The sequence below is a fragment of the Pyrus communis genome, chromosome 2, assembly GCF_041283825.1.
Source record: "Pyrus communis isolate YQ-2024b chromosome 2, ASM4128382v1, whole genome shotgun sequence".
In the NCBI taxonomy this organism is placed as follows: Eukaryota; Viridiplantae; Streptophyta; class Magnoliopsida; order Rosales; family Rosaceae; genus Pyrus; species Pyrus communis.
This window is the reverse complement of record NC_142566.1, coordinates 2,357,730-2,381,704: the sequence shown is the minus strand read 5'-3', so window position 1 is coordinate 2,381,704 and position 23,975 is coordinate 2,357,730. Positions and strand designations below refer to the sequence as shown.

Genomic DNA, 23,975 nt, shown 5'->3' with positions numbered 1-23,975 from the left:
ACTCATGCCGAAAAATTTCTCCCCAATAATGGACAAGAGTAAGATGTTATTCAAAACTACAAAAAACAAGATTGTGTAGAAAGAGAAACATACATTATCCGTCAGTATATTTGGGTGAGGAACATTTTGAATTCCAAGGAATTTAGGTGAAGTGAGGAAAAATGAATGCACAAAAATTAAAAAGAGAAATTAGAAATGCGTCACATGAATATTACAAAGCATGAGAGATTTACAAATGATTACTTGAAATGAGTCATTTACTTGTCTCTCTTATGTACCTTTGTTATGCTCATATAGTGCAATTTATAATCAATTTCACCTGAATTTTGGTCCTCTATTTCATTTTTATTTTGCTTAAATCCCCTTAAATTTGAAAATTCCTTGGCCAAATGTACCCAAGTTTACCATTTAATTATGAGAATTTTAACGAAACACTTCTGGTATTGTTCACTTTTAACGTTAAAGATATTTTTACTCTACAAAGTCATTATTGATATTATTCACTTACAATATATTTTTATCATTTTGGTTAAAACTCAAAACTTTCAACCTTTTCATTAGTTTCCTTTTAATTAAGGAAGCTGTAATGATATATATTTTTTAATTTGTTTTTCGGTAAATAGATTTCAAATTTGCTTTTGGGTCCAATTCCAATATCGACCAATCGAGAATTGGTCCAATGCGCTTCTGCCCTTTTCCCCCAAAAGCTAAAACCCTTGATCTTTTGAAGCATGAAATTCAATTCTTTGCATTGGGCAGTTTCTTTGCCTTGATTTGTAACTACAAAGAATGAATAAAGAGTTCCTTTTCTGCAAAAATTTTCTATCGACATGGATAGCAGTACTGAGGTGGAGATTTGCCGTCTGCTGAAAAGATAGTAAGAAAACTTATCCAAGCTCATATGGTTTATCTATATCCTTTCGAAATTCTAGGGTTTTAATTTCTCCAATTGGAATTGTTCGTCGTCAACATTCAACATGATTCAACTCTACAATTTGAAGACCCTCCGATTGGTTAATTCTATATTTTCTTGTGCATTTGCATCCAAACCTAAAAGATTTGTTCTTGCTGATCTAAAACCCTCGAAACTTTGTCTTCCAAATCAGTTGCTTTGCAGACCCATCACCTCAGAAATCTCAGAAACCCACCAGGATTTCAAAGTCAATTACCTCATAAACACATGTGGGTTGTCCCCAGAAGGTGCAATTTCAGTATCCAAAAGGGTGAAGCTGGAATCTCCAAAAAAGGCAGAATCTGTTTTGGCCCTTTTCAGAAACCATGGATTGTCTCAAACCCAGATATCAAGGGTCGTTAGGTCACGTCCGAAGATTCTTTCCGCCGATCCGGAGAAAACCCTTTTGCCAAAGCTTGAGTTTTTCAGTTCTCTTGGGGTTTCGAAGGTGGACCTTGCAAAAACTCTGGCTTATAATCCACATCTTCTGGTAATCAGTTTGGCAAACAGGATTCTGCCCACTTATGATTTCCTTAGGAGTATCCTTTCAGAGAAAAATGTTATTGCCCTTTTCAAGCGCTACTCGCGGATTTTCATGGAAAGTCAATTCAAGAATGTGATACCAAATATTGAGCTTTTGAGAGAATCAGGTATGAGCCCACGAGGTATCTCCTTAGTGCTAACATATTGCACTCCCGTTTTGATGGTGCGTCCTGAACAACTTGGTCAGCTTGTGGCTGAGGTTAAGGAAATGGGATTCAATCTGGAAAAAACGACTTCAGTGAATGCACTTCGTGCACTGTGTGGTAAGAATAAGTTGGTATGGAATAGAAGTCGCGAAGCTTTGAAAAGGTGGGGTTGGTCTGATGACGATATTCTCTCTGCGGTCAAGAAGAATCCGCAGTGTATGATTGTGTCTGAGCAGAAGCTAATGCAAGCAATGGATCTTTTAGTGAACAAGATGGGATGGTCCTCAGAAATGATTGCCAAATACCCGGTGGTCCTCAGTTTGAGTTTGGAGAGGAGACTTATCCCGAGGTGTTCGGTAGTTAAAGTTTTGTTGTTGAAAGGTTTGATGAATGACAACTTGAATTTGGGTTCGGTGCTGAAACCTACGGATAAGCAGTTCTTGGAGATGTTTGTGAACAGATATATTGGCAAAGTACCTCGATTGTTGAGTGTGTATCAAGGAAAGGTGGATATCCAGGATGCATGATCTTGGTACGCGGAATTTTCCTTCAAGTAAGGTTTAATTTGTATTCAACATCTTACTAAAATTTTGGCCTCGCTGTTTTGTTTTAGCTTTATACCTGCCTTCTTCGTAGTGTCATCAATCTCTTTCTGTTTTTTGTCCCTGATTTTGGTTAGCCTTGAAAGTTGATTGTGTAGAATGTGCACATATCTTGCTTTTAATAGGGCTCAATGTTGTCTGTTTTGAGTGAGGAGTGGAGAAACTAATTTTTGTTCACTTCCCAAATTATATGATAGAACGGCTGTCACTCCTTTATCCCATGCTCTGTTACTAATAGGAACTCCTGACAAAGTGTACGGCTGCTTTGTAATCATTTTCTCCTGTTATTCTTAATGACGACGCGATATCTGCAATGCTTGTAGAACTGGGATCTTCAGAGTTCAGGTGGCAAAAAACCCAATTCTGGTGGGGATGTAATGGATTGTGTTTTGGGAATTTTAATCTTCGGGGTGAATCTATTTATAAGGCCTGTGGAGATTTTCTGATCTTAAGAGATTGGAAGGAGACTTACTTCCTACTAACAACAATTCCCAGTTTACATTAAAAACTACCCCGATCCTTTTACCTAAAGCTATCAACACGGAGAGCGTTATAACAGCCGGAAAAGGGATTGCCGGGTATCTGCGCACGTCTGGAGTCTGGACTGTGTACCTTCTGTATTTGTACTTAATTTTAGCTCAACTAAGGCAGTTGGTTTCTGCAATATGTGTGGAACCAACTATCCAAACAAGTAGCATGCCAACAAGTAAGCAACAGAGGTAAACGCATAAGGAGGGAAGCAGTGTAACAGTGTCCAGTAATTTTTTATGTATTACTGTTGATATTGTTATTACTAATTAGTTTTGCAGAGAAATATTGACTCGCATTTATACCTTTTTCTTGAACAATCATGGTGGTGATGAGGGTTTGATCGGGGGTGAAGGTGGTGACTCCATTTTCTATACAAGCGATTGTCGATAGTGAATTAATTTAAACTACGGGAAGAGCAGTTCTAGCTAACTTGGCTAAGCTAAGGTCTACATATATTGTTGGTTATTAGATTGAATAAATCAAAGGAGAATTAAAAGATAAAAAGTAAACATGGGTGTGCGTAAGAAGAAACTAGATGTACGAAATCATATTATTACATGTACATATTAGATGTCTTAATTTTGTATTTTTGTACTTTATAGCTAAAATTTTCGATGTATTTTTCAAGGCAAAGGGCCGAATAATTGACGTCCATATATTTTTTCATAAGAATATATTTACATCAAGGGGGTGGGTACTTGAGAGAAGCAACACAATGTACCGATCATAATAAAATGGTATGGAAATTGTCTTCCACTAGAGGTAAATTTAAGACCTCTTACTTATAAGTAAAAATAAACATCATTAAACTGATGGTGCTAAATGACAATATACGCCCATATTTTTAACGTACTATACATCTACGAGCCTCGTTTGGTACGTCGACCAGTATTGATTGTTTCAGTCAGACATACGAATTTGTATATCAGAATATTTTTAACGTACTATACATCTACGAGCCTCGTTTGGTACGTCGACCAGTATCGATTGTTTCAGTCAGACATACGAATTTGTACATCTGATAGTAATGACTAATTAATCGGCATACTGACTGTATTATCAAACATTTGGTGCTATCTCAGATGAAGAGGTCGGACTATTTAAATTTTTAATTACTTGTTGAGCGGCATAAAATAGGTAGGAGCAAATTAGTTTCTTCGATTCTTATTTAATTAGACAGCACCAACAATTGATTTGTACTAAATATTATATCTGGCGGTTTGCTAAGTGAAACCCTATAATACTAACTATCCACCTTAAGCACGAGAGGTTTTTTAGTGTGCGAAGAACACTGCACATCAAGTCAAGATAATAATAAAATGGGTAAATCTCAGTTTACTACCCTCTAGTTTTGTGGTTTTCAACATTTGGTACATGAAATTTTTTTCGTCCCAGAGTCATACCTAAAGTGTTAATTTTGGGACAGTCTTATACATCCGTTAGTTTGGCTGTTAAGTCGCTTGTCAACTGATGATGTGGCGCCCATATGGACAATGACTGGGCACCACATGTCATTAAGGTAGTTTGACTGTTAAGTCTCTCGTTAACTGATGATGTGGCGCCCATATGGATAATGACTGGGTACCACGTGTCATTAAGGGGTCCACGTGGAAATTAAAAATTCAAAAAAAAAAAAAAAAAAAAAAAAAAAAAAAAAAAAAAACCCACCCGTCTTCTACCTCCCCCCAACCCCCTCCCTCCATTCTCTTCTCTGCAACCCGTACCCTTCATTCTCTCCTCTGCAACCCTCACCCATCCTCTCTCCATTCTTTCCTCTACAACTCACACCACCCTCCCTTATCTCCTTTGATCCATAGCCTGCCTCAGCTCCCTCAGCCACCACTGCAATCGTCTCGGCGACATCGACAACAAAACCACCATCAACAAGATAAACTGCCTCGTCACAGCCAAAGCGCCAACAACAACAAGATGATGGGGTTGTTCAAGTCCAAGCCCAGAACCCCCGCCAACATAGTTTGGCAGACCCGAGATCTCCTCGTCTATGCTCAACGTGCTCTCGATTCTCGAGAAAGCAAACGCAAGGAAAAAGTACATATTTTCCTTCCATTATTGATTCTGTCAATCAAAATCGATTCAATTCTATCCGATTGAAATTTTGATAGATTCTTCCTTGCTTCTATATTCTATTATCTTAAAACATTGAGAAAATTGGGGTCGGTGGTGTTTTCGATGAGCAAAGTTGATTGGGATCAGTTCAAGATCAAAGTTTATATTTTTGAAGTTTTTTGTTCATATGGATTTCATTGAAATTGGCGATTTTGAATTCTGAAATCGTTAAATTGGTTTGTGAATTCTTCAGTTTAATTAGTTTTTTCAAATGTAAATTGTGATCAGAGTAGATGAGGGAGGGTGGTAAGGGTTGCAGAAGAGAGAATTGAGGGAGGATGAGTGGGGGTTGCAAAGGAGAGAATGGAGGGTACGGGTTGCAGAGGAGATAATGGAGGTAGAAGACAGGTTGTAACAGCCTGTCCCAAAAAATTATAGTTTTTATAATTTTAAAATGTGAATTTACAAAAATGCCCTTTGAGGCAAATACGTTGACTTTGGTTGACCGTCTTGTCGTGTCACTAAGATCCGTTTTCTTGGCGTATCCTTATAGTACTCGTCACTACGAACACGTAAGTGTAAACAAAACATGATTTGGAGTTATAACAAATAAGTTATGGGCGAGTAAAAATGTGACAAAGTAGTCATTTAAATATTTTATGGAAGACTCTAGATTTTTGGAGCAAAATCTGGAAAGCCACGTGTATGATCCAGATTAAAGGAAATGAGAAATGGTCGGCTGTGATGGAAAGATAAGGAGACAAAAGGGGAGAGGTGAAGGCCAATCGAGAGAGGAGAGAGAAGAGAGTGACGAATAGGGGAGAGAAGAAAGGAGGGAAAGGAAGGAAGAGAGAAGGAGGGGAAAACCGGACCCTCCATTGACCTGTGCGACCCGACTCGGTTTAGTCGGATTTCCACGAGCTTTCCGACAATTTTCCAACAAATTTCTTCCCTCCACCCCTGGAAACCAATTCACGACCTCCCCTTTTCCATTTTCATACATTAATCGATAAAATTTAGTCTTGGTTTCGTGGGTATACCACCTGCGGCATCATGGGAAGATCAGCGGAAATCCACCTTTTCTGCAAGCACGACCGTCGACCACCATCATTAATTGACTCCCCTTGAGGTCTGGATCAAAGGCCAAACAAGTTTGGGGGTGGCGGAGTTGCGAATTCGACGAATCAGAGTTCGCCCATTTTGGGGTTTCTGGCAGTTCATGGTGGACTTGAGGCTTTTTCCGATCAAATTGGCCTTAGTCACAGGTATGAAAGTTGCTCTACTCATCGAGATCTTCATTCTTGTAAAATTTAGGAATTTTTGGAGTTGTTCGATTTTCCAACGAGTTGGGGCTGCCGGCCGCCACGCGCGGCGGCGCATGGAGGAAAAAACCAGAGGTCCCTTTTTAGGTTTTCCAACGTGCCGAATTCAAATACGCCATATGTTTTCCCATATTCTATCGTTTAGGTATAGTTTTACTAAAAGGTCTCTAATTGTGTTTAGGCGAGTTGGCGGGAAGCGATGTTATTCTCAATAGTTCGAGCGGCTTTCGGGCAATGAAAAACTTGTGAGTGGACCCTTTCTTAACCTATACATTTTTATAAATATTTACCTAGCATGCATGGCCTATTTCATGATTTGAATATGATTTATATTATGCCTTCATAGATTTCAATATTTATGATTTAAGAAAAATTAAGAATTATATAAATTACTTTTAGGAAGGTTATTACTTATCGAACTACATTCCATTAAAGGTGATGAATTATGGATTTACGTATATGAATTCTATGGCTTCAATTATGATTTATATTATGGATTCATGAGATGACACTTTGAGTTTGGTGAACTCTGGTTTTGATACAAGATTTTGAGACATGTTTTTAGTACTTATCTAGTGGGTTATCATACGACACATCCGCACATTACGGGTATAGATGTCTATGGCCATAAGACACAGATGATGGAAGAGTGAGATATGATATATTATATACCCCCAGCTTCACTGCCGAAAGCGGTGTCGGACAGCTTCACTAGCCACGGCTAGTGTCGGTGTAGATGTTATGCTATTTGATTTAGCTTCACCTACTGGTGATGGATATGTTATTTAGCTTCACCTTCGGGGTGATAGATAGGTTATATAGCTTCACCTTCGGGTGATGGATTGGTACTGTCTTCGTGCGACTATGATACCTCTAGTTGAGTACTTCACATATATTATTTACAGATGTTTATAAATGTTTTTCACTGCATGGTAGGGTTTTCATAAAACCTACTATATAGGATTATATATGTTTTCAAAATAGGGGGTTAGTATGTTCTGAAATAAACTGGTTTTCGTATTACTAGTATTATTGTTATAAACTTTGGTCCACTCATCTTTTCTGTTTTCGTGTCTCCTCAGGAGTTAGATTCGAGACATATGATCCTGGCATCAGGACATTCCCACTTAGGCATCTTCGAGCCTCTTCTATGTGAGTCTTATTCCTTGGTTCGTACCTTTCTATAGTAGTTCTTTTACATTATTCTTGTTTAGATGTATGCTCTGAACATGATTCTGCTTTGGTTTAATCTGTTCTAATTACCTATGTTAGTCATATGCGTGTTTAAAATGGCTTCGTCACCCTTGGGTGTCGGTCAGCACTTGCCTACCCTGATATTTAGGGATATCGGGGTTGGGGCGTGTCACAGGTGGTTTTTTTTTTTTTTTTTTTTTTTTGAAATTTTAATTTCTACGTGGACTCTTAATGACACGTGGTGCCTAGTCATTATCCACATGGGCGCCTATGTTAGTCATATGCATGTTTAAATTGGCCTCGTCACCCTCGCGTGTCGGTCAGTAAGTGCCTACCCTGATATTTGGGGATATCGGGGTTGGGGCGTGTCAGGTGTTTTTTTTTTTTTTTTTTTTTTTTTTTGAATTTTGAATTTTGAATTTCTACGTGGACCCTTAATGACACGTGGCGCCTAGTCATTGTCCCCATGTGCGCCACATCATCAGTTAACGGGAGACTTAATAGCTAGACTGACGAATGTATGAGACTATTCCAAAATTAACAATTTAGGTATGACTCTGGGACGAAAAAAAACTTAATGTACCAAATGTTGAAAATCACGAAATTTGAGGGTAACAAACTAAGATTTACCCTAATAAAATTGGTTGGAATCTTAAAAAAAAAAAAAAAAAAAAAAAATTCAACCAATTATATTATGACAATGAATCCATCAACATTGTTCCGAATTTTCATCTTTTGAGAAATCCTTGTAAAACCTTTGCTACATTAATCAGTTTCTTTGATTTCTTATCACATTCTTTCAGATGGGCTGAAAAGACGACGAGAAGAAGTGGGTGCGAAGTTGAGTTGTTGGCATGCTACAGAGTACAGATGAATGATTTCAGCAGAAAACTCAAGTATTCGTACAAAGTATTCGAATTGGATCCATCTTCAACCTATGTTGTTTGACGAAACCAATACTTACGAAGCTTTCGTACTTTGATGCTCGAAGTTTTTCGTTTGAAGTGGAAATGACAATGCTTACTAGCAGGAAGCCTTTCTGGTCATTATTTTCTTTCCATTTCTTTCATGTTGTATAAAATTTGTGCTCTCTTTGGTGTGGACCGTGGTGTCTCTGGGGGTGGAAGCACAACGGCTCTAACCTCATGGTGATGCAAGGTACATTGGCAATAAGGTGGAGAGGCCAAGGATACTATAAATTGCAATACAAGGCATTATATTCCCCTCACTTGTGGCTATACTTAGCCAAGCACGTGGAAGAGAATGGGATCAAATATTTATCTTGATATAAAGCTTAATATACTCTCCATACGAAGAAATTCTTGTGTATGATCGTTCGTGTCACGTTACTTGACCACTTGCATTAGGCATTTACCCATTTTGATGGGACCAAATGCAAAGATCTCTCTTAAGTGAGTCTTGGAAGAACGTATGACATGACAACATGTACTCATGCCGTAAAACTCCTCCTCAATATTGGACAAGGGTAAGATGTTATTCAATACACCTTAATATATCTTTTAGTTATTCAATTTGAAAACTACAAAAAACGAGATTGTGCAGAAAGAGAAACTTAGTCATTTACTTATCTCTTTTACACATCTTTGTTATGCTCATGTAGTATGTTTGTAATTCATTTCACCTAAATTTTTGTCATCTAATTCATTTTTATTTTGCTTAAATCTCTTTAAATTTAAAATTTTATAAACCCTTCCAAGGTAAAGTTTTTATCGAGGCTCAGTTATTTGCATCTTATCCTCCATTTTTATACATATGCATTCAATTATATCAATAAATATCGTACTTTTTTCTAAAATAAAGTAAAATAAAAACTCCTAAGCCAAATGTACCCAACTTTACCATTTAAAATTAAAGGAAAACTAATGAAAAAAACTTAAAAACTTTGAGCTTTAACGATAATAACAAAATAAAAGGTAAAGTGAATAATACCAGAATTAATTTTTTAGGGTAAAAATATGATTTTTCGTTAAAATGAACAATATGAGAGCTTTTTGTTAAAAGTTCCATTTAATTAATCCAACGGCTAATACTTGATAGGGTGGGGATTTCAATTTTTTTTTTTTTTTTTTTTTTCTTCTTCTTTTGGGAAATGAATTTCAAATTGGTTTTTGGGTCCGATATCAGCAAATCAAAAATTGGTCCAATGCGGTTCTCCCCTTTTCCCCCAAAAATTAAAACCCTCGACCTTTTGAAGCATGAAATTTAAATCTCTGCTTTGGGCTGTAATTTCTTTGCCTTGATTTGTAACTACGAAGAATGATTCAAGAGTTCCTTTTCTGCAGAAATTTTCCTATCGACATGGATAGCAGTACTGAGGTGGAGATTTGCCGTCTGCTGAAGTAAGAAAACTTATCCAAACTCATATCGTTTATCTATGTCCTTTCGAAATTCTAGGTTTTAATTTCTCCAACTGAAATTGTTCATCGTCAACCTTCAACATGATGCAACTCTACAATTTGAAGACCCTCCGATTGGTTGGTTCAGTATTTTATTGTGCATTTGCATCCAAACCTAAAAGATTTGTTCTTGCTGATCCAAAACCCTCGAAACTTTGTCTTCCAAATCAGTTGCTTTGCAGACCCATCACCTCAGAAATCTCAGAAACCCATCAGGATTTCAAAGTCAATTACCTCATGAACACATGTGGGTTGTCCCCAGAAGGTGCAATTTCAGTATCCAAAAGGGTGAAGCTGGAATCTCCAAAAAAGGCAGAATCTGTTTTGGCCATTTTCAGAAACCTTGGACTATCTCAAACCCAGATATCAAAGGTCGTTAGGTCACGTCCGCAGATTCTTTCCGCCGATCCGGAGAAAATCCTTTTGCCAAAGCTTGAGTTTTTCATTTCTCTCGGGGTTTCGAGGGTGGACCTTGCAAAAATTCTGGCTTATAATCCACATCTTCTGGCAGTCAGTTTGGCAAACAGGATTATGCCCACTTATGATTTCCTTAGGAGTATCCTTTCAGAGAAAAATGTTGTTGCTCTTTTCAAGCGCTACTCGCAGATTTTCCTGGAAACTCGATTCAAGAATGTGATGCCAAATATTGAGCTTTTGAGAGAATCAGGTATGAGGCCACGAGGTATCTCCTTAGTGCTAACATATTGCACTCCCGTTTTGATGGTGCGTCCTGAACAACTTGGTCAACTTGTGGCTGAGATTAAGGAAATGGGATTCAATCTGGAAAAAACGACTTCAGTGAATGCACTGTGTGCACTGTGTGGTAAGAATAAGTTGGTATGGAATAGATGTCGCGAATCTTTTAAAAGGTGGGGTTGGTCTGATGACGATGTTCTCTCTGCGTTCAAGAAGAATCCGCAGTGTATGATGATGTCTGAGCAGAAGCTAATGCAAGCAATGGATCTTTTAGTGAACAAGATGGGATGGTCCTCAGAAATGATTACCAAATACCCGGTGGTCCTCGGCTTGAGTTTGGAGAGGAGACTTATCCCAAGGTGTTCGGTAGTTAAAGTTTTGTTGTTGAAAGGTTTGATGAATGACAACTTGAATTTGGGTTCGGTGCTGAAACCTACAGATAAGCAGTTCTTGGAGATGTTTGTGAAGAGATATCTTGGCGAAGTACCTCGATTGTTGAGTGTGTACCAAGGAAAGGTGGACATCCAGGATGCATGATCTTGGTACGTTGAATTTGTCCTTCAAGTAAGGTTTAATTTGTATTCAACGTCTTACTAAAATTTTGTAGGAAGTAAATTCATGGCCTCGCTGTTTTGAGTTAGATCAATAAATGCTTTCTTTATAGTGTTGTCAATCTCTTTCTGTTTGTTGTCCCTGAATTTGGTTAGCCTCGAAAGTTGATTGTATCAATGTGTAGATGTCTTGCTTTTATTAGGGTGCAATGTTGTCTGTTTTGGGTGAGGAGTGGAGAAACTAATTTTTGTCCATTTTCCAAATTATATGATAGAATGGCTGTCACTCCTTTATCCCCTGCTCCGTTACTAATAGGAACTCCTGACAATGTGTATGGCTGCTTTGTAATCATTTTCTCGTGTTATTCTTAATGGCGACGCGATATCTGCAATGCTTTTAGAACTGGGATCTTCAGAGTTCAGGTGGCAAAAAACCCAGTTCTGGTGGGGATGTAATCATGTAATGGATGGTGTTTTTTGGAAATTTAATCTTTGGGTGAACCTATTTACAAGGCCCATGGAGATTTTCTGATCTCAAGGGATTTGGAAAGAGACTGACTGCCTACTAACAACAATTCCCAGTTTACACTAAAAACTACCCCCTTCTTTTTACCTGAAGCTATCAACACGGAAAGCGTTATAACGGCTGGAAAAGGGACTGCCGGGTATTTGCGCACGTCTGGAGTCTGGACCGTGTGCCTTCTGTATTTGTACTAATTTTAGCTCAACTAAGTTTGTTAGTTTCTGCAGTGTCTGTTTGAACCAATTATCCAAGCAATTAGTATGCCAACAAGCAAGCAACCAAGGTAAACGCTTAAGGAGGGATGCAGTGTAATAGTGTTTAGTAATTTTTATGTAATACTGTTGAAAATGTTTTTACTAGTTAGTTTTGCAGAGAAATATTGACTTGCATTTGTACCTTTTTCCCTAACAATCATGGTGGTGAATGGTGATGAGGGTTTGATCGGGGGGTGAAGGTGGTGAAGGTGGTGACTCCATTTCTATACAAGCGATTGTCGACAGTAAATTAATTTAAACCACGGGAATGAGTATTTGAACTTGAATGCAGAGGAAGGAGCAGACTATTTCAGCCAACTTGACTAAGCTAAAGCTTACATATATTGTTGGTTATTAGATTGAATAAATCAAAAGAGAATCAAAAGACAAAAAGTGAACATGGGTGTGCGTAAGTGACAATATACACTCATATTTTTAACGTACTATACTCGTCTACGAGTCTCGTTGGTACATCAAGCAGTATTAACTATTTCAATCAGACATACTAATTTGTACATCTAATAGTAACGACTAATTAATCGGCATACTAACTATATCATCAAACATTTGGTGATATCTTAGATTAAGAGGTCGGACTATAATTAAATTTTTAATAACTTGTCGAGCAGTATAGGATCAGATTAGTTTATCCGATTCTTATTTAATCAAACGGCACCAAACACAGGATTCATACTACGTAGTATATCCGTGTCTAGTAGGGTTTGTCAAACGAGACCCTATAATACTATCTATCTTAAGCGCGAGAGAGTTTATAATGTGCGGAGAACAATGAGACGTTGTTAGGAATAGATAGACAGCCGTAATTGAAAGCGCTAGAAAAACCCTACACCTAGAACCCGCGAGGGTTTTGGTCCCTTTGGTTCTGCCATCAGAAGCCAGAAATTGTTCATCTTCAACATCTAACATGGTACTGTTCTCCAATTTCAAGCACCTCAGGTTGGTTTCGTCACTATTTTCTTATACATTTGCATCCAAACCCAAAAGATTTGTCTCTGTCGATCCCAACCCCTCAAACTTTTCTCTTCCAAATCTGCTTTACAGACCCTTCACATCAAAAATCTCAGAAACCCAACACCATTTCACAGTCAATTACCTCATAAACTCATGTGGGTTGTCCCCAGAAGGTGCAGTTTCAGCATCCAAGATCTTCAAGTTGCGATCTCCAGAAAATGCAGACTCTGTTTTGGCCCTTCTGAGAAACCATGGACTCTCTGAGACCCAAATCTCGAAGGTTTTCAGGTCAGCCCCAAAAATTCTTCAACTAGATCCTCAGAAAATCCTTCTGCCCAAGATTGAGTTTTTCAACTCTCTGGGAATTTCAAGGGAGGATCTTGCAAAAGCTCTGGCTCGTAAACCAAACCTCTTGGTAATGAGCTTGCGAAACCGGATTAGGCCCACTTATGATTTTCTCAGGAGTATGCTGCTTTCTGAGAAAAATGTTGTTACAGTAATCAAGCGCTCCTCGTGGATTTTTGTCGAAGGCCACCGCAAGCAATTGGTGCGGAATGTCGGGCTTTTGAGGGAACTAGGTATGCCCCAAACATGTATTGCTTTCTTGCTAACTCACTGCAGTTCTGTTTTGATGCTAAATCCTGAAAAACTTGGTAAACTTGTGGGGGAAGTTAAGGAAATGGGAATCAATGTGGAAAATACAACCTTCGCAAATGCACTAGATACATTGTGTGGTAACAATAAGTTGGTGTGGAATAGAAGTTGCGAAGCTTATAAGAAATGGGGTTGGTCTGAGGACGATGTTCTCTCTGCTTTTAAGCGGTGCCCATCTTGTATGATTATGTCGGAGCAGAAGCTAATGCAAACGATGGATTTTTTAGTGAACAAGATGGGATGGTCGTCAGGAATGATTGCCAAGTACCCTGTGGTCATGAACTTGAGTTTGGAGAGGAGACTTATCCCGAGGTGTTCGGTTGTTAAAGTTTTGTTGTTGAAAGGTTTGATAAATGAGAACTTCAATTTGGGTTCGGTGGTGATACCTGCGGAGAAGCAGTTCTTGGAGACGTTTGTGAACAGATATCTTGGCAAAGTACCTCAATTGTTGAACGTGTATCAAGGGAAGGTCGATATCCAGGATGCTTGATCATGATATGTCGAATTTTTCCTTAAAGTAAGGTTTAGTTTGTATCCAACATCTTACTAAAATTATGCTAGAAGTAAATTCATTTTGGCCTAGCTTTTGGGTAGATTTATACATGCTTTCTTCACTTTGGTTAGCCTTGGAAACTTGAAAGTTGATTTTGTGGAATGCACAGATTTCTGGCTTCCATTAGAGTTTGATATAATCTATTCACAAATCCCCTGTAGAATTTCTAATCTCGAGAGCAAGAGAGTTCATGGGTCAATTTTACTTAAATTGTTGTTCAATGTCTCAAGCCACGAGAAAATAATTAGTCCCTGAAAACAATTTTGCTGATGATATTGCAGGCACTTAATTATTGGTGATTTTTTCTGGAATATGTGGAGGAGAATAGACATTCAGCGCCACATTTGTTAGTGTGATTCTTCATATCACCAAACAGACACTCACTTTCAGGACTGCCCTAGTCCCTGCCTACATTTCACACCAAATGGACAGTATGGTGTCGAAGTAGTTATGGAAGATCAAGGTCCCTCCAAAGGTTACCAATTATATGTGGAAGGCCCTCTCAAGTGCTCTTCCATACAAACCCAATCCTGATCATGTTACTTAATGGATGCTTGGTTTTTTAAGCTGATGAAGGATTTCAACCCTACAACATCTATGAAGATGCACTTTCAAGTCAACTTGGGAGTGATTTGCTGGGAGATATGGAAAGAGAGGAACCATGCGGCATTCAATGATTGTCTATTTGTCTCACTAATATGGTGGGAGTGCTGGAGAAATGCCATAGTTCCCTAAGTGATACCCTTACGCATAAATTTGTGGAGCCTTTTGTGCACGCGGAGACTGACCCTGTTTTGGTTCGTTAGTCGGCCCCTCACGAGTCCTTTAATTAAAATCAATTCTTAAAGTGCTTGGGATAAATCTTCTCTTGAGGATTGTCATCATTATGCATAATTGTACGGGATCTATTGTGGTGGAGAAGTGGTTGCTCTTTCTCGTTCCTCTGCCGAAGTAAAGGCGGAAGCTTCTCAGGGAGGTCTAAAGTTGGCTGTGGATTCAAACTTAAGCCATGTCAATGGAGAAAGTGATTCCAAGACGATTATTGATTGCCTCAACGATGTGTAGCTTATGGAGTATCATCATAGCAGAAATCAGGCAACTGTCCCTACATTCTTGGTTGTTCGCTGGAACAGGAACGCCCTCAAAGCTGCTGCAGTGGCGTATATGAGGGGGTGCCAACGTCATTGGCTTCGCAGCCCCCCTCCCTCTCTTGTGCTGGCTGGTAGTTTCTTTTAGGTAACCCTCTGTTGCTTGTATGCTATGCCGTCCATTTTTTAAAGGGGTGTGATATCCACACGTCCTTTTTTACTTTTCAAGCATCCTTCTAATTTTCAGCCGTCGGATTGGATGAAATAAAGATCAATGGACAGAAATTAAGAAGTAAAAAAGAGGTTTGTGGATAGCACACCTTTTTTTAAAATTCATCACCAGCAGTCCGATGTTCTGAATCTGAATACAATCCGAATTTGATAATCTGCTTAACGATTACTTAGTATTTGATTTTATGTTATATAAATTTGTAACTTGTGTGTATTAGTAATCTAAACTTTGTATTCATACAAAACTCACATATGCATGTATATAGTAGAATAATAAAATTTTGTTAGGTCTTGAATGAAATTCGATAATGAACTGGTCTAATTCGAATTCTTCGTTGCTTATTCGATATGATTCAACAAGTGAGATTCGATACTCCAAATACATTCGATATGATTCTACTCCGCCCCCTGCTCTTTGTGGTTGTATCAGTATCTTGCAATTATGGTTATGAATTTGACTCTCACACCGGCCTAAGTTGAACTTGGCGTATAATCTTACGCAGATAGGTTGCCGTACATCACCAGTTATCGAGCCATCCATGGCCGGAATTCTTTTTCTTGTTCTTCGAGCTTACCTCCGCACACACAATTACGGTCAAGGCTTTAGGACTCCAGCACCCGGTTTCACTGAGAGTTGCCATCAAGTTCCCACATCAGTGTATGCAAAGGAATAACATGCCTTTTATTTTTGCAACCTACATTGGTGGTGTGATACATTATCTTCCTTTAATTCCTTGTTTTGTTCTTCATGTCGATAGGGGGTGGGGAACTTCAGTGCAGCGAGTTGTATGCAACAATGTCTCTTTCTCTTCGCGTGTCAACCAATCAATCATATGAGGAGATATAAAAATAATGTTGCATACGCTGCGGGCAAGTTTTTCTGCCACATTGGACATATGCACCGCATTGCATTCTGCTCACAGAAAGATTCACTCATCGATCGCCACATCATGCAACATTCTAGCATCTTTCTTGTCCCAACACTTTCATGGAATCAAAATGGCGTCTTGTTTACATTCTACTCTTTTTCCTGGAGGTAATTACATGGAAGCTATCAACACTAACAAAGTTCTAACAGCCGGAAAAAGGGACTGCCGGGTATTTGCTCACATCTCTACGGCGTGTGCCTTCTGTATTTATACTTAATTGTAGCAAAACTAAGGATGCAGCTGGGGGGGGGGGGGGGGCTTTTCAAGCATCAAGGAGCAGCACACACGGGTTCTGCAATGTCTGTAAAACCAAACATTCAAACAATTACTATGCCAATAGTTAAGCAAGAAAGGTAAACGCATAAGCTTCGTCGGAGAGTATTAAATTAATAGCGTTGATTGTAGTATAATCAGATCTTGCACCACAACAAATCGGACTTGCATATGAAGCTTCACTCTAATTCTCTGTTTGATTTCAAAGTAGTTCTAGAACATCATGAATTTTAGCAAGACATAGCCAAAAAGTTTCGAGGTAGAAAGATAATGGTGTAAACCTGCCATAACTGTTGGCTTGGAATTGGGAGTTTCATCATCTAAGATCTTGGCATTCTAAAGTTCTATCTCTCAGTTCTAAATCGATTCGACATTCATGATAGATGCAGGTTAGGCACGAAAGCAGGAACACGCAAGAAATAATCCGTAAACTCACAAAGAAAGTTTTAATCTTCCGGGACAGATTGGCCATACCTCTAAATAATCTTCAGCTGGTTGAGGTTGGACAGGCATTGTTTGATGGAGGAACAGTTGGAGTAGAAGCAGAGCCTGCATTTCTTTGGTTTGTATCACTTTCCAAATTCGGTTGTGAAATACACGGTAATGTGTTGTTCTCATCAACCCCATGATCATACAGCAATCCCCTGAATACATGGCCGCTTATTTTCACCGTAGCCTGATACGCTAACTCAGCTTCGCCGTTACTGATCGCGGTGACTCTGTGGCACCGGAAAACTGCAGGTGCACGAACTTTATCCGGCAACGAGCGTTTGACATTTGCATCTGCAAATCAACACAAAACCAATTTTACCTTTGCCTCTCGGTTCAACAGAACAAAAGTTAAAACAATTTTAATCAATAATTTAAGAAAAAGAAAAGGAAAAAGAGGAGCTTGGCGAGTAGAACCTGTACTTGCATTCTGTGATGGCACAGAAACTCTTGGTCTTTTGGCAACAGAAGAAGATCCAGAAGAACCTGCAGGCAAACCATGTTTATGATTTAATTTCTAAATTTTTTAAAATAATTTTTTAGATTAAAAGAAGATTTATAATTTATTGTAATTTTTCCTAATCACTGAATACAAAATGTGATTTTTCAGAACCTTCTCCGCCGCCAACGCCAGGAACAGCAACTGTGACCATATTCTGACGCTCACGCCGCCTGGACGCCGGTACCCACGTGCTCTTCACGTGAGTAGAGCAGTGATAGCCGCGTCCTCTGCAGCAAGTCCTGCACCTCCTGTACTCACACCCCTTCTTTGCCCTGTTTCCGCAGTCCTTGCAAGCCTTCATATTGGAGCTCTTGCCACCACCGGCGCCGTCTCTGTCATTATTGCCATGACAGTCCACAACCTGTTCATGCTGCTGAGCGCCACCATGGTTTTGGTTTCCAAAGTTGAGCATGTCCTGCTTCGAAGAGTTGGGGTCTTGGTATTTCCTGAGTCCCCAGTAGTGGGAAGTGTCAGAGTTGCCCTCGGCTGTTGGTGCGTGTGGGGTGGCGGTGAGAAGAGGGAAGATTCCAAGGCCGACGCCGAGAGCGGCGGAGGAAGGCAGAGGGAGGGCTGTGTGGTGGTCGGAGGAAATGGGTTGATGTTGTTGGTGGTGCAAGGAAGTTGGAGTTGGGGCAATGAGGAGGATATCTCTGAGTCCCAACATGGTTTCATAGGATTTTGATTTGATTTCCAAAGGGAGGGGGAGAGAGGGAGAAATGGATGGAGCTTTCAAGACTATGCTTCTGCAACAGGCTATGAACTCCCACTTCAAATAGTATGTCATTATGATTTTTATTGTTTTAAATAATAATAGATGTGTTAATTAATTTTTCTCATGTTTACAAAAAAAAAAAAAACACATATCATTTTTTTATTGGATTAAATCAGAAAGTGAGCATATAAAGTTCTCACTAGTAAATTTGGATCATGTCCGGACCTTAGTATCTGAAGTTTAAGGACCAGAGAATCCAGATCATTCATTTGTGTTAAGAGAGATCGAAGTCCTTGGTTTATGTAAAGTAAGTTAGCGGAATGAGTTAATAAAGACTGTCGGATTCAATCTTAAGTTGTCTGGATTGCCGAATCTTTAGGCTTTGGACAGAGAGATCCGGAGAGGATCTTTGTCGCTCACTAATGAATAACTAAGTATTATTTATAGTATAATATTACTATGATTTTCTCCAAATAACTTAAGGATTTGAATTTGCAGAATTAGTGTGGTTAGATAATCTTAACTTAGGTCATTAAAAAAAAATACTGCTTATTTCCAAACATGTAAAAGGTCATTCGTCATTAACGGTAAAACATAGTTTGACATATATATCAATAAATCATTTATATTCTCATAAAAAAAAAACTCGTATAATATATTTCAATCTGTGCTTTGTATGAGAAACAAAAATACTTTCCCATCTCAAAATCCTACTTTAATCTTGCATATAAATTAAATAGTTAGAAATAAAAAAAATTATTGTGTGGTCTCCTAGAGTAGGAAGATACTAGGGATGCGTTCATTGCACTTCGGGCTATTCTGAACTGAATTAGGTTTAAAAACTAAATTATATTAATTTAATAAAACGTTTGATACAATATCATACTAAAAATCTGAATCATTAAACAAATAAGCAAGCAAATAAAAAAGCAACCGGAAACACTAGAAGGAAAGAGAAAGCTAATAAATGACATTAATTAATCCATATTTCTAATCTGCGTTAGTTTTATGGAACCCAGATCCTTCTCAGATCTTAAGAAACAGAGCTCAATGATCAAATAATCAGGCTTATTGAAATTTAATTTAACAATTACAATTATTATAATTTTTAAAGAAATTTTTTATTAATAATTTTTTGATCAAATTTTAACCGCTTTTTAAGATCCGAAAAATATCTGGGGTTCAGTTTTAAGGTCAGCTGCAGCGCGTTTTGGTGGGGCTGTGCTGTTTCTGATGTAGTGCGCATTATGCGCAGCCCTCACTCTGCAGTTTTTACTACTGCCACCTATTTTCCTTTTCAACCTTTTTATATTTTACTTTTGAGTTTTGTTACAATAATATTCTATCTCCTAATAATACGAGTTATTTTCTTTAAATCCAAGTGTTGCCAAGATTTATTAGAAAATTGATCTTTTAAGTTCGGCATGAATTGCCATCTACGTTATCGGTATTACCTCAATTTAACAACGTATTATTTTTGGATTTTACAATAAAATATTTCGTAATTGTTTTTTTTTGTTGAACAAATGATATTTTCTACGTTAAGGGGTAGGATATTAGACTAAGCCACACAATAAACTAGCAATAATATGGTCTCAATTTACATTTGACGATAATCGAATCTAAGACATTTCACTTATAAGTGAAGATAAATATTATTAGACTGTAGTGCTAAGTGATCAATGATATAAAATGAAACATCATATATAAGTTGAATTATTATTATGTCACATTTTGAACATTGCTATTTCATTTTTATTTCCTACATACTCTATTAATTTTTGTCATATAATCTTCTTTAACTCATTCGTATGTACAAATTAAAAATATGTGTAGATAATATCATCCTATATTTTCAATGTATTACTTTATTTTCAAATCCTTTTGGAAAAAAAAAAAAAATTGCTTACTTTTATGTGTAAAATAACTATTTTTATTATTTTACAGGAGGAGGCTGAGTGGGTTAGGCAGTAGGGGTGTGGACCGACCTATCCTAGCCTACATAGGTGGAGTTAGATTTGTAGGGGTCTATGCACTAGGGTGGTAGGTAGCTTAGGCAGAGATTGACACTTTGGCTAGGTTGATAATGATGGGCTATAATAAAAGCAATTTTTCTTTTCATTTTTGGTAAAATTATTTGATGGCTTGGTGGTGCATTATAAGACTGTTTGTCTTAATATAATCCGGTAATTATTATGTAATATTTGGCTATTTAAGAATAAGTAAGAACTCTTACTCAAAATTTTGTATTCGAATCATAGACCTTTGGCTATTTAAGAATGGTGGTGCATTTATGAGTTCTTATTTTTACCATTTTATCTTCTAAGCTAGGCATTATGAACAATGTTTGGCTATTTAAAAATGAGTAAGAACTCTTACTCAAAATTTTGTATTCGAATCATAGACCATTGTACTTATAATTATAATCGTTGATATTAGGAATCACTTTAAATAGATCACTCTGCATAGACAAAAATGAATTAAAACTAAGATCATTTAATCAATCTATTGTAGCACATACATAGACGGTTCGTAATGCTTTTATTAATTCCGTTCATCTGTTTTTACACAGGTCGATGACTAAACGATCTTAATTTTAATTGATTTTTACAGAGATGATCTTTTTTAAGTAATGTATAATATAATATAAACGGTTATGATCACAAACACGAAGTTTTATGAATCAACAACGAATAATTTTAAGTAGGAACTCTTACTCATTATTTGACTAGCCAAATATTATTCTTTATCTTCCATCATCCACTAAGTATTCTCCAAATTCTTATTTCACAAACCAAACATTTTCTTTCTTCTATTTTTTTTTTCCCCCCCCTTAAATGTTAGATAGGTAGGTCTTTCAGAGTATGACGCAAAATGAAGTTCGGTGTAAAGTGAATTGAAAATTTTGAGTTCTATAAGAGTAATTATAATTATTAAGTCCAACTGAACTCATGAGTTCAAATCCACTACAATCAATGAGAAATAGATTAGCCAATAATGGAGTAGATATAAGTTTTCTATATGAATTTGAACCACCTTGGGTCGAATAAATTGGCTATTCTAACAACGTTTTTGAAAACTAGTTATTTTCTTTCTCTAAAAAAAGTTGGTCATTTATTGTATTCAAAATACGGAATTGTTATTGGTACTGTAAAATCTCATTTTTGCACTCTAAACTTTATATAATTAGAATAAAAAACACACTGATAAGGAGTGCATAATGAAAATTTTAAAGTGCTAATAACAATTTTCTAAAAATAAACCACAAGCATAAATTTTACAATAGAATAACCAATACACTAAACTCAATCACACAAGGTGAAGATATCGCATATTTCATGTTTGTGTAGTGCAGTGGCTCATCGGTTAGCGAAGTTTACTTTATCTATTTGTTCTTATGTAGTTTGGATGGAGGATCCCCCGACTTAATTCATGATGTCCACCTCCAAGATCTTGACTGTAATCTTGATCGTTTTCAATAAATTATTGTCTCAATTAGAAAAATATATTAAATTTAGAGCTCGTTTGAAAAGAGTTTTTAATGATGGGAAACATTTTTAAAAAAGATATTTTTAAAATCAATATTTGGTAAAAATGTAAGTTAACCATGGAAAAATACTTGAAGGTTTTTTAAACCGAAAAATATTTTTAGTTATTGAAAGGAACTTCTCAAACGAGCTCTTAGTGTGCCTAATTCTTATATGTAAAAATCAAACTCACACAAATCATTGTAGGAGGCCTTGAAATGGAACAATGATTATTTGGTTAAGCTATAATAATAACTATCGGCCGCGTGATTTATTCAAATGGTTTTCTCACTTTTAGGTCATTATGCACAATCTCTATTATGCTTGATAGCATAAATAATCCCACACAAAAGCCTTTTTATTTTATTTTTTAAACGGGACCAGCTGTTGACTTTGCCATGAAGCCGACTATTTCAGAGGTCGGAAAGACACACAAAAACATTTCAGTCACGAAAAAAAAGCAAATGTTATGACGTGATAGATATACACAAAATCAATGAGACATTAAAACACACAACTTTTTTGTAAAAAATTCGATTGTTGAGTTTTTTTAAGACCTTTGCTTGTGGAAAAAGAAAAAAGCTATAATTTGGAACTGGATTAATTATTTAAGTTGATAAGACAAAATTCGATTTTAAAAAAAATACTAACAGGCTATAAAAATGTACAAAAAATATATTTAATTTAAGAGAAATTAGATTTTCATCCCTCTTTCTTCTATTGTATTGATTAAAATCTTATTTCTTTTTAATTTTTTTATCAAGGTCTCTAGCTTTTAATGAACTTCATCATTTCAGTTATATATTATTTACATATCAACATAATTAAATTTTATTTCCAAAATATATTCATTTAGTGTTTTTGTCACATCCCCGTCCGGGACGGATCACTTTCTGGGCCCGCTCCACCACCGTAGTACGATATTATCTGCTTTAGGCTTACCATTCTCTCACGGTTTTGTTTTTGGGAACTCACGAGCAACTTCCTAGTGGGTCATCCGTCATGGGATTGCTCTAGCCCCTTCTTGCTTAATTTCGAAGTTCCTACGGAACCCGAAGCCAGTGAGCTCCCAAAAAGCCTCGTGCTAGGTAGGGATGGAAATATACATATAAGGATCACTCCACTAGGCGATGTGGGATGTCACAATCTATCCCCCCTTAGGGGCCCGACATCCTCGTCGGCACACCACGGCTAGGGTTAGGCTCTAATACTAAATTGTCACATCCCGGCCCGGGACGTATCACTTCCCCGCCCGGGACGTATCACTTCCCGGGCCCGCTCCACCACCGTAGCATGATATTGTCCGCTTTGGGCTTACCATTCCCTCACGGTTTTGTTTTTGGGAACTCACAAGCAACTTCCCAATGGGTCACCCATCATAGGATTGTTCTAGCCCCATTCTCACTTAACTTCGGAGTTCCTATGGAACCCAAAGCTAGTGAGCTCCCAAAATGCCTTGTGCTAGGTAGGGATGGAAATATACGTATAATGATCACTCCCCTGGGTGATGTGGGATGTCACAGTTTTGGTATATTTATATTTATGGTTAAACTTTGTGTCATATATTTCTATTTTTAGTTTGTACCATTTTTAATTGGCAACCCTTTTTTATTTGTACAATTTTCTTTTTAGTTTTAATTTGTATCCATATATTAAATTTATTTGGTGCCCATATGTTTAAAATTTTTATTTATACTCATAATTTATTTATAATGTACCCATTTTTCTTCATAAATGTACCACTTTGTTATATGTGAAATGTACCCTTTTTTTTTTTACATGTCCCCTTTTTCTTTTGTAAATGTGCCATTTTTTTTAATGTAAAATGTACCTTTTTTTTAATGTGAAATCTATTTATTTATAATGTATACATATTTTATAATAAAATGTAACCTTTTTCAAATTTTTTGAACACTATAGGCACATTCGTTTGACATTTATTATTTCAAAGTTATATTGTTACCTGTTTTTATTTATTTATTCAATCAAATTTTTTGAGTATTTTCTTTTTATTGTAATCGTTTTAAATTTATATGGGATTTTAAATCCTATAACATGTTAAGTAATTAATACCAAACATATAAAAATACATATTACTAGCAATAATGAGGCGCACGAAATCAATGAATGAATACCATTAAGGTTTATGTCAAAAAATATTAATTGCTAAAGATCGAATTTAAAGTATCCTTTTAATGTATAAAAATATTTAAAAAATTTAAAAAAAAAATGAAAAACACAAAACGT

The 23,975-nt window shown here is 37.0% G+C and overlaps 4 protein-coding genes across 17 annotated transcripts; 3 read left to right on the top strand and 1 right to left on the bottom strand.

The window, feature by feature from the left end:
- Positions 1-621: 621 nt before the first annotated feature.
- On the top strand, positions 622-11,478 carry LOC137748369 (transcription termination factor MTERF8, chloroplastic-like). 5 transcript variants are annotated; one of them, XM_088680976.1, is made up of 2 exons: positions 622-2,194; positions 2,567-3,057. In XM_088680976.1, the coding sequence occupies exon 1, from the start codon at positions 978-980 to the stop codon at positions 2,166-2,168; it is 1,191 nt and encodes a 396-aa protein (XP_088537102.1). In that variant the 5' UTR covers positions 622-977; the 3' UTR covers positions 2,169-2,194; positions 2,567-3,057. The 5 variants fall into 5 exon arrangements, with proteins under 5 accessions (XP_088537102.1, XP_088537105.1, XP_088537101.1 ...); XM_088680979.1 differs by lacking the exon at positions 2,567-3,057 and adding an exon at positions 11,423-11,478 and having other exon boundaries at positions 628-2,194; XM_088680975.1 differs by having other exon boundaries at positions 628-2,194; positions 2,482-3,057.
- LOC137748437 (transcription termination factor MTERF8, chloroplastic-like) lies at positions 9,508-16,577 on the top strand. 4 transcript variants are annotated; one of them, XM_088680984.1, is made up of 2 exons: positions 9,508-11,012; positions 14,259-16,577. In XM_088680984.1, exon 1 carries the CDS (start codon positions 9,817-9,819, stop codon positions 11,005-11,007), a length of 1,191 nt encoding a protein of 396 aa, XP_088537110.1. In that variant the 5' UTR covers positions 9,508-9,816; the 3' UTR covers positions 11,008-11,012; positions 14,259-16,577. The 4 variants fall into 4 exon arrangements, with proteins under 4 accessions (XP_088537110.1, XP_088537115.1, XP_068344688.1 ...); XM_088680989.1 differs by lacking the exon at positions 14,259-16,577 and adding an exon at positions 11,641-11,921; XM_068488587.2 differs by lacking the exon at positions 14,259-16,577 and adding an exon at positions 11,297-11,921.
- On the top strand, positions 12,554-18,508 carry LOC137747381 (uncharacterized). 6 transcript variants are annotated; one of them, XM_088680968.1, is made up of 5 exons: positions 12,554-13,941; positions 14,259-15,213; positions 15,800-15,954; positions 16,055-17,479; positions 17,598-18,508. In XM_088680968.1, exon 1 carries the CDS (start codon positions 12,724-12,726, stop codon positions 13,912-13,914), a length of 1,191 nt encoding a protein of 396 aa, XP_088537094.1. In that variant the 5' UTR covers positions 12,554-12,723; the 3' UTR covers positions 13,915-13,941; positions 14,259-15,213; positions 15,800-15,954; positions 16,055-17,479; positions 17,598-18,508. The 6 variants fall into 6 exon arrangements, with proteins under 6 accessions (XP_088537094.1, XP_088537087.1, XP_088537089.1 ...); XM_088680961.1 differs by having other exon boundaries at positions 15,800-17,479; XM_088680963.1 differs by having other exon boundaries at positions 14,259-15,954.
- Positions 15,611-18,282, bottom strand: LOC137747382 (protein LATERAL ROOT PRIMORDIUM 1). 2 transcript variants are annotated; one of them, XM_068487484.2, is made up of 4 exons: positions 17,601-18,282; positions 17,411-17,473; positions 16,973-17,281; positions 15,611-16,526 (listed from the first exon to the last, which is right to left on the bottom strand). In XM_068487484.2, the coding sequence occupies exons 1-3, from the start codon at positions 18,271-18,273 to the stop codon at positions 16,986-16,988; spliced, it is 1,032 nt and encodes a 343-aa protein (XP_068343585.1). In that variant the 5' UTR covers positions 18,274-18,282; the 3' UTR covers positions 15,611-16,526; positions 16,973-16,985. The 2 variants fall into 2 exon arrangements, with proteins under 2 accessions (XP_068343585.1, XP_068343584.1); XM_068487483.2 differs by having other exon boundaries at positions 17,405-17,473; positions 17,601-18,278.
- Positions 18,509-23,975: the final 5,467 nt, after the last annotated feature.

Excerpts from the sequence above, each read along its gene's own strand:
- LOC137748437 (XM_088680984.1), top strand. The coding sequence starts at position 9,817 with ATGATGCAACTCTACAATTTGAAGACCCTCCGATTGGTTGGTTCAGTA.
- LOC137747382 (XM_068487483.2), bottom strand. The coding sequence starts at position 18,273 with ATGACATACTATTTGAAGTGGGAGTTCATAGCCTGTTGCAGAAGCATA. Across the intron at positions 17,474-17,600 it reads TGGCGTTGGCGGCGGAGAAG|GTTCTTCTGGATCTTCTTCT; the intron begins GTTCTGAAAAAT and ends GTTTGCCTGCAG. Across the intron at positions 17,282-17,404 it reads ATCACAGAATGCAAGTACAG|ATGCAAATGTCAAACGCTCG; the intron begins GTTCTACTCGCC and ends GTTGATTTGCAG.
- LOC137748369 (XM_088680979.1), top strand. The coding sequence starts at position 978 with ATGATTCAACTCTACAATTTGAAGACCCTCCGATTGGTTAATTCTATA.
- LOC137747381 (XM_088680968.1), top strand. The coding sequence starts at position 12,724 with ATGGTACTGTTCTCCAATTTCAAGCACCTCAGGTTGGTTTCGTCACTA.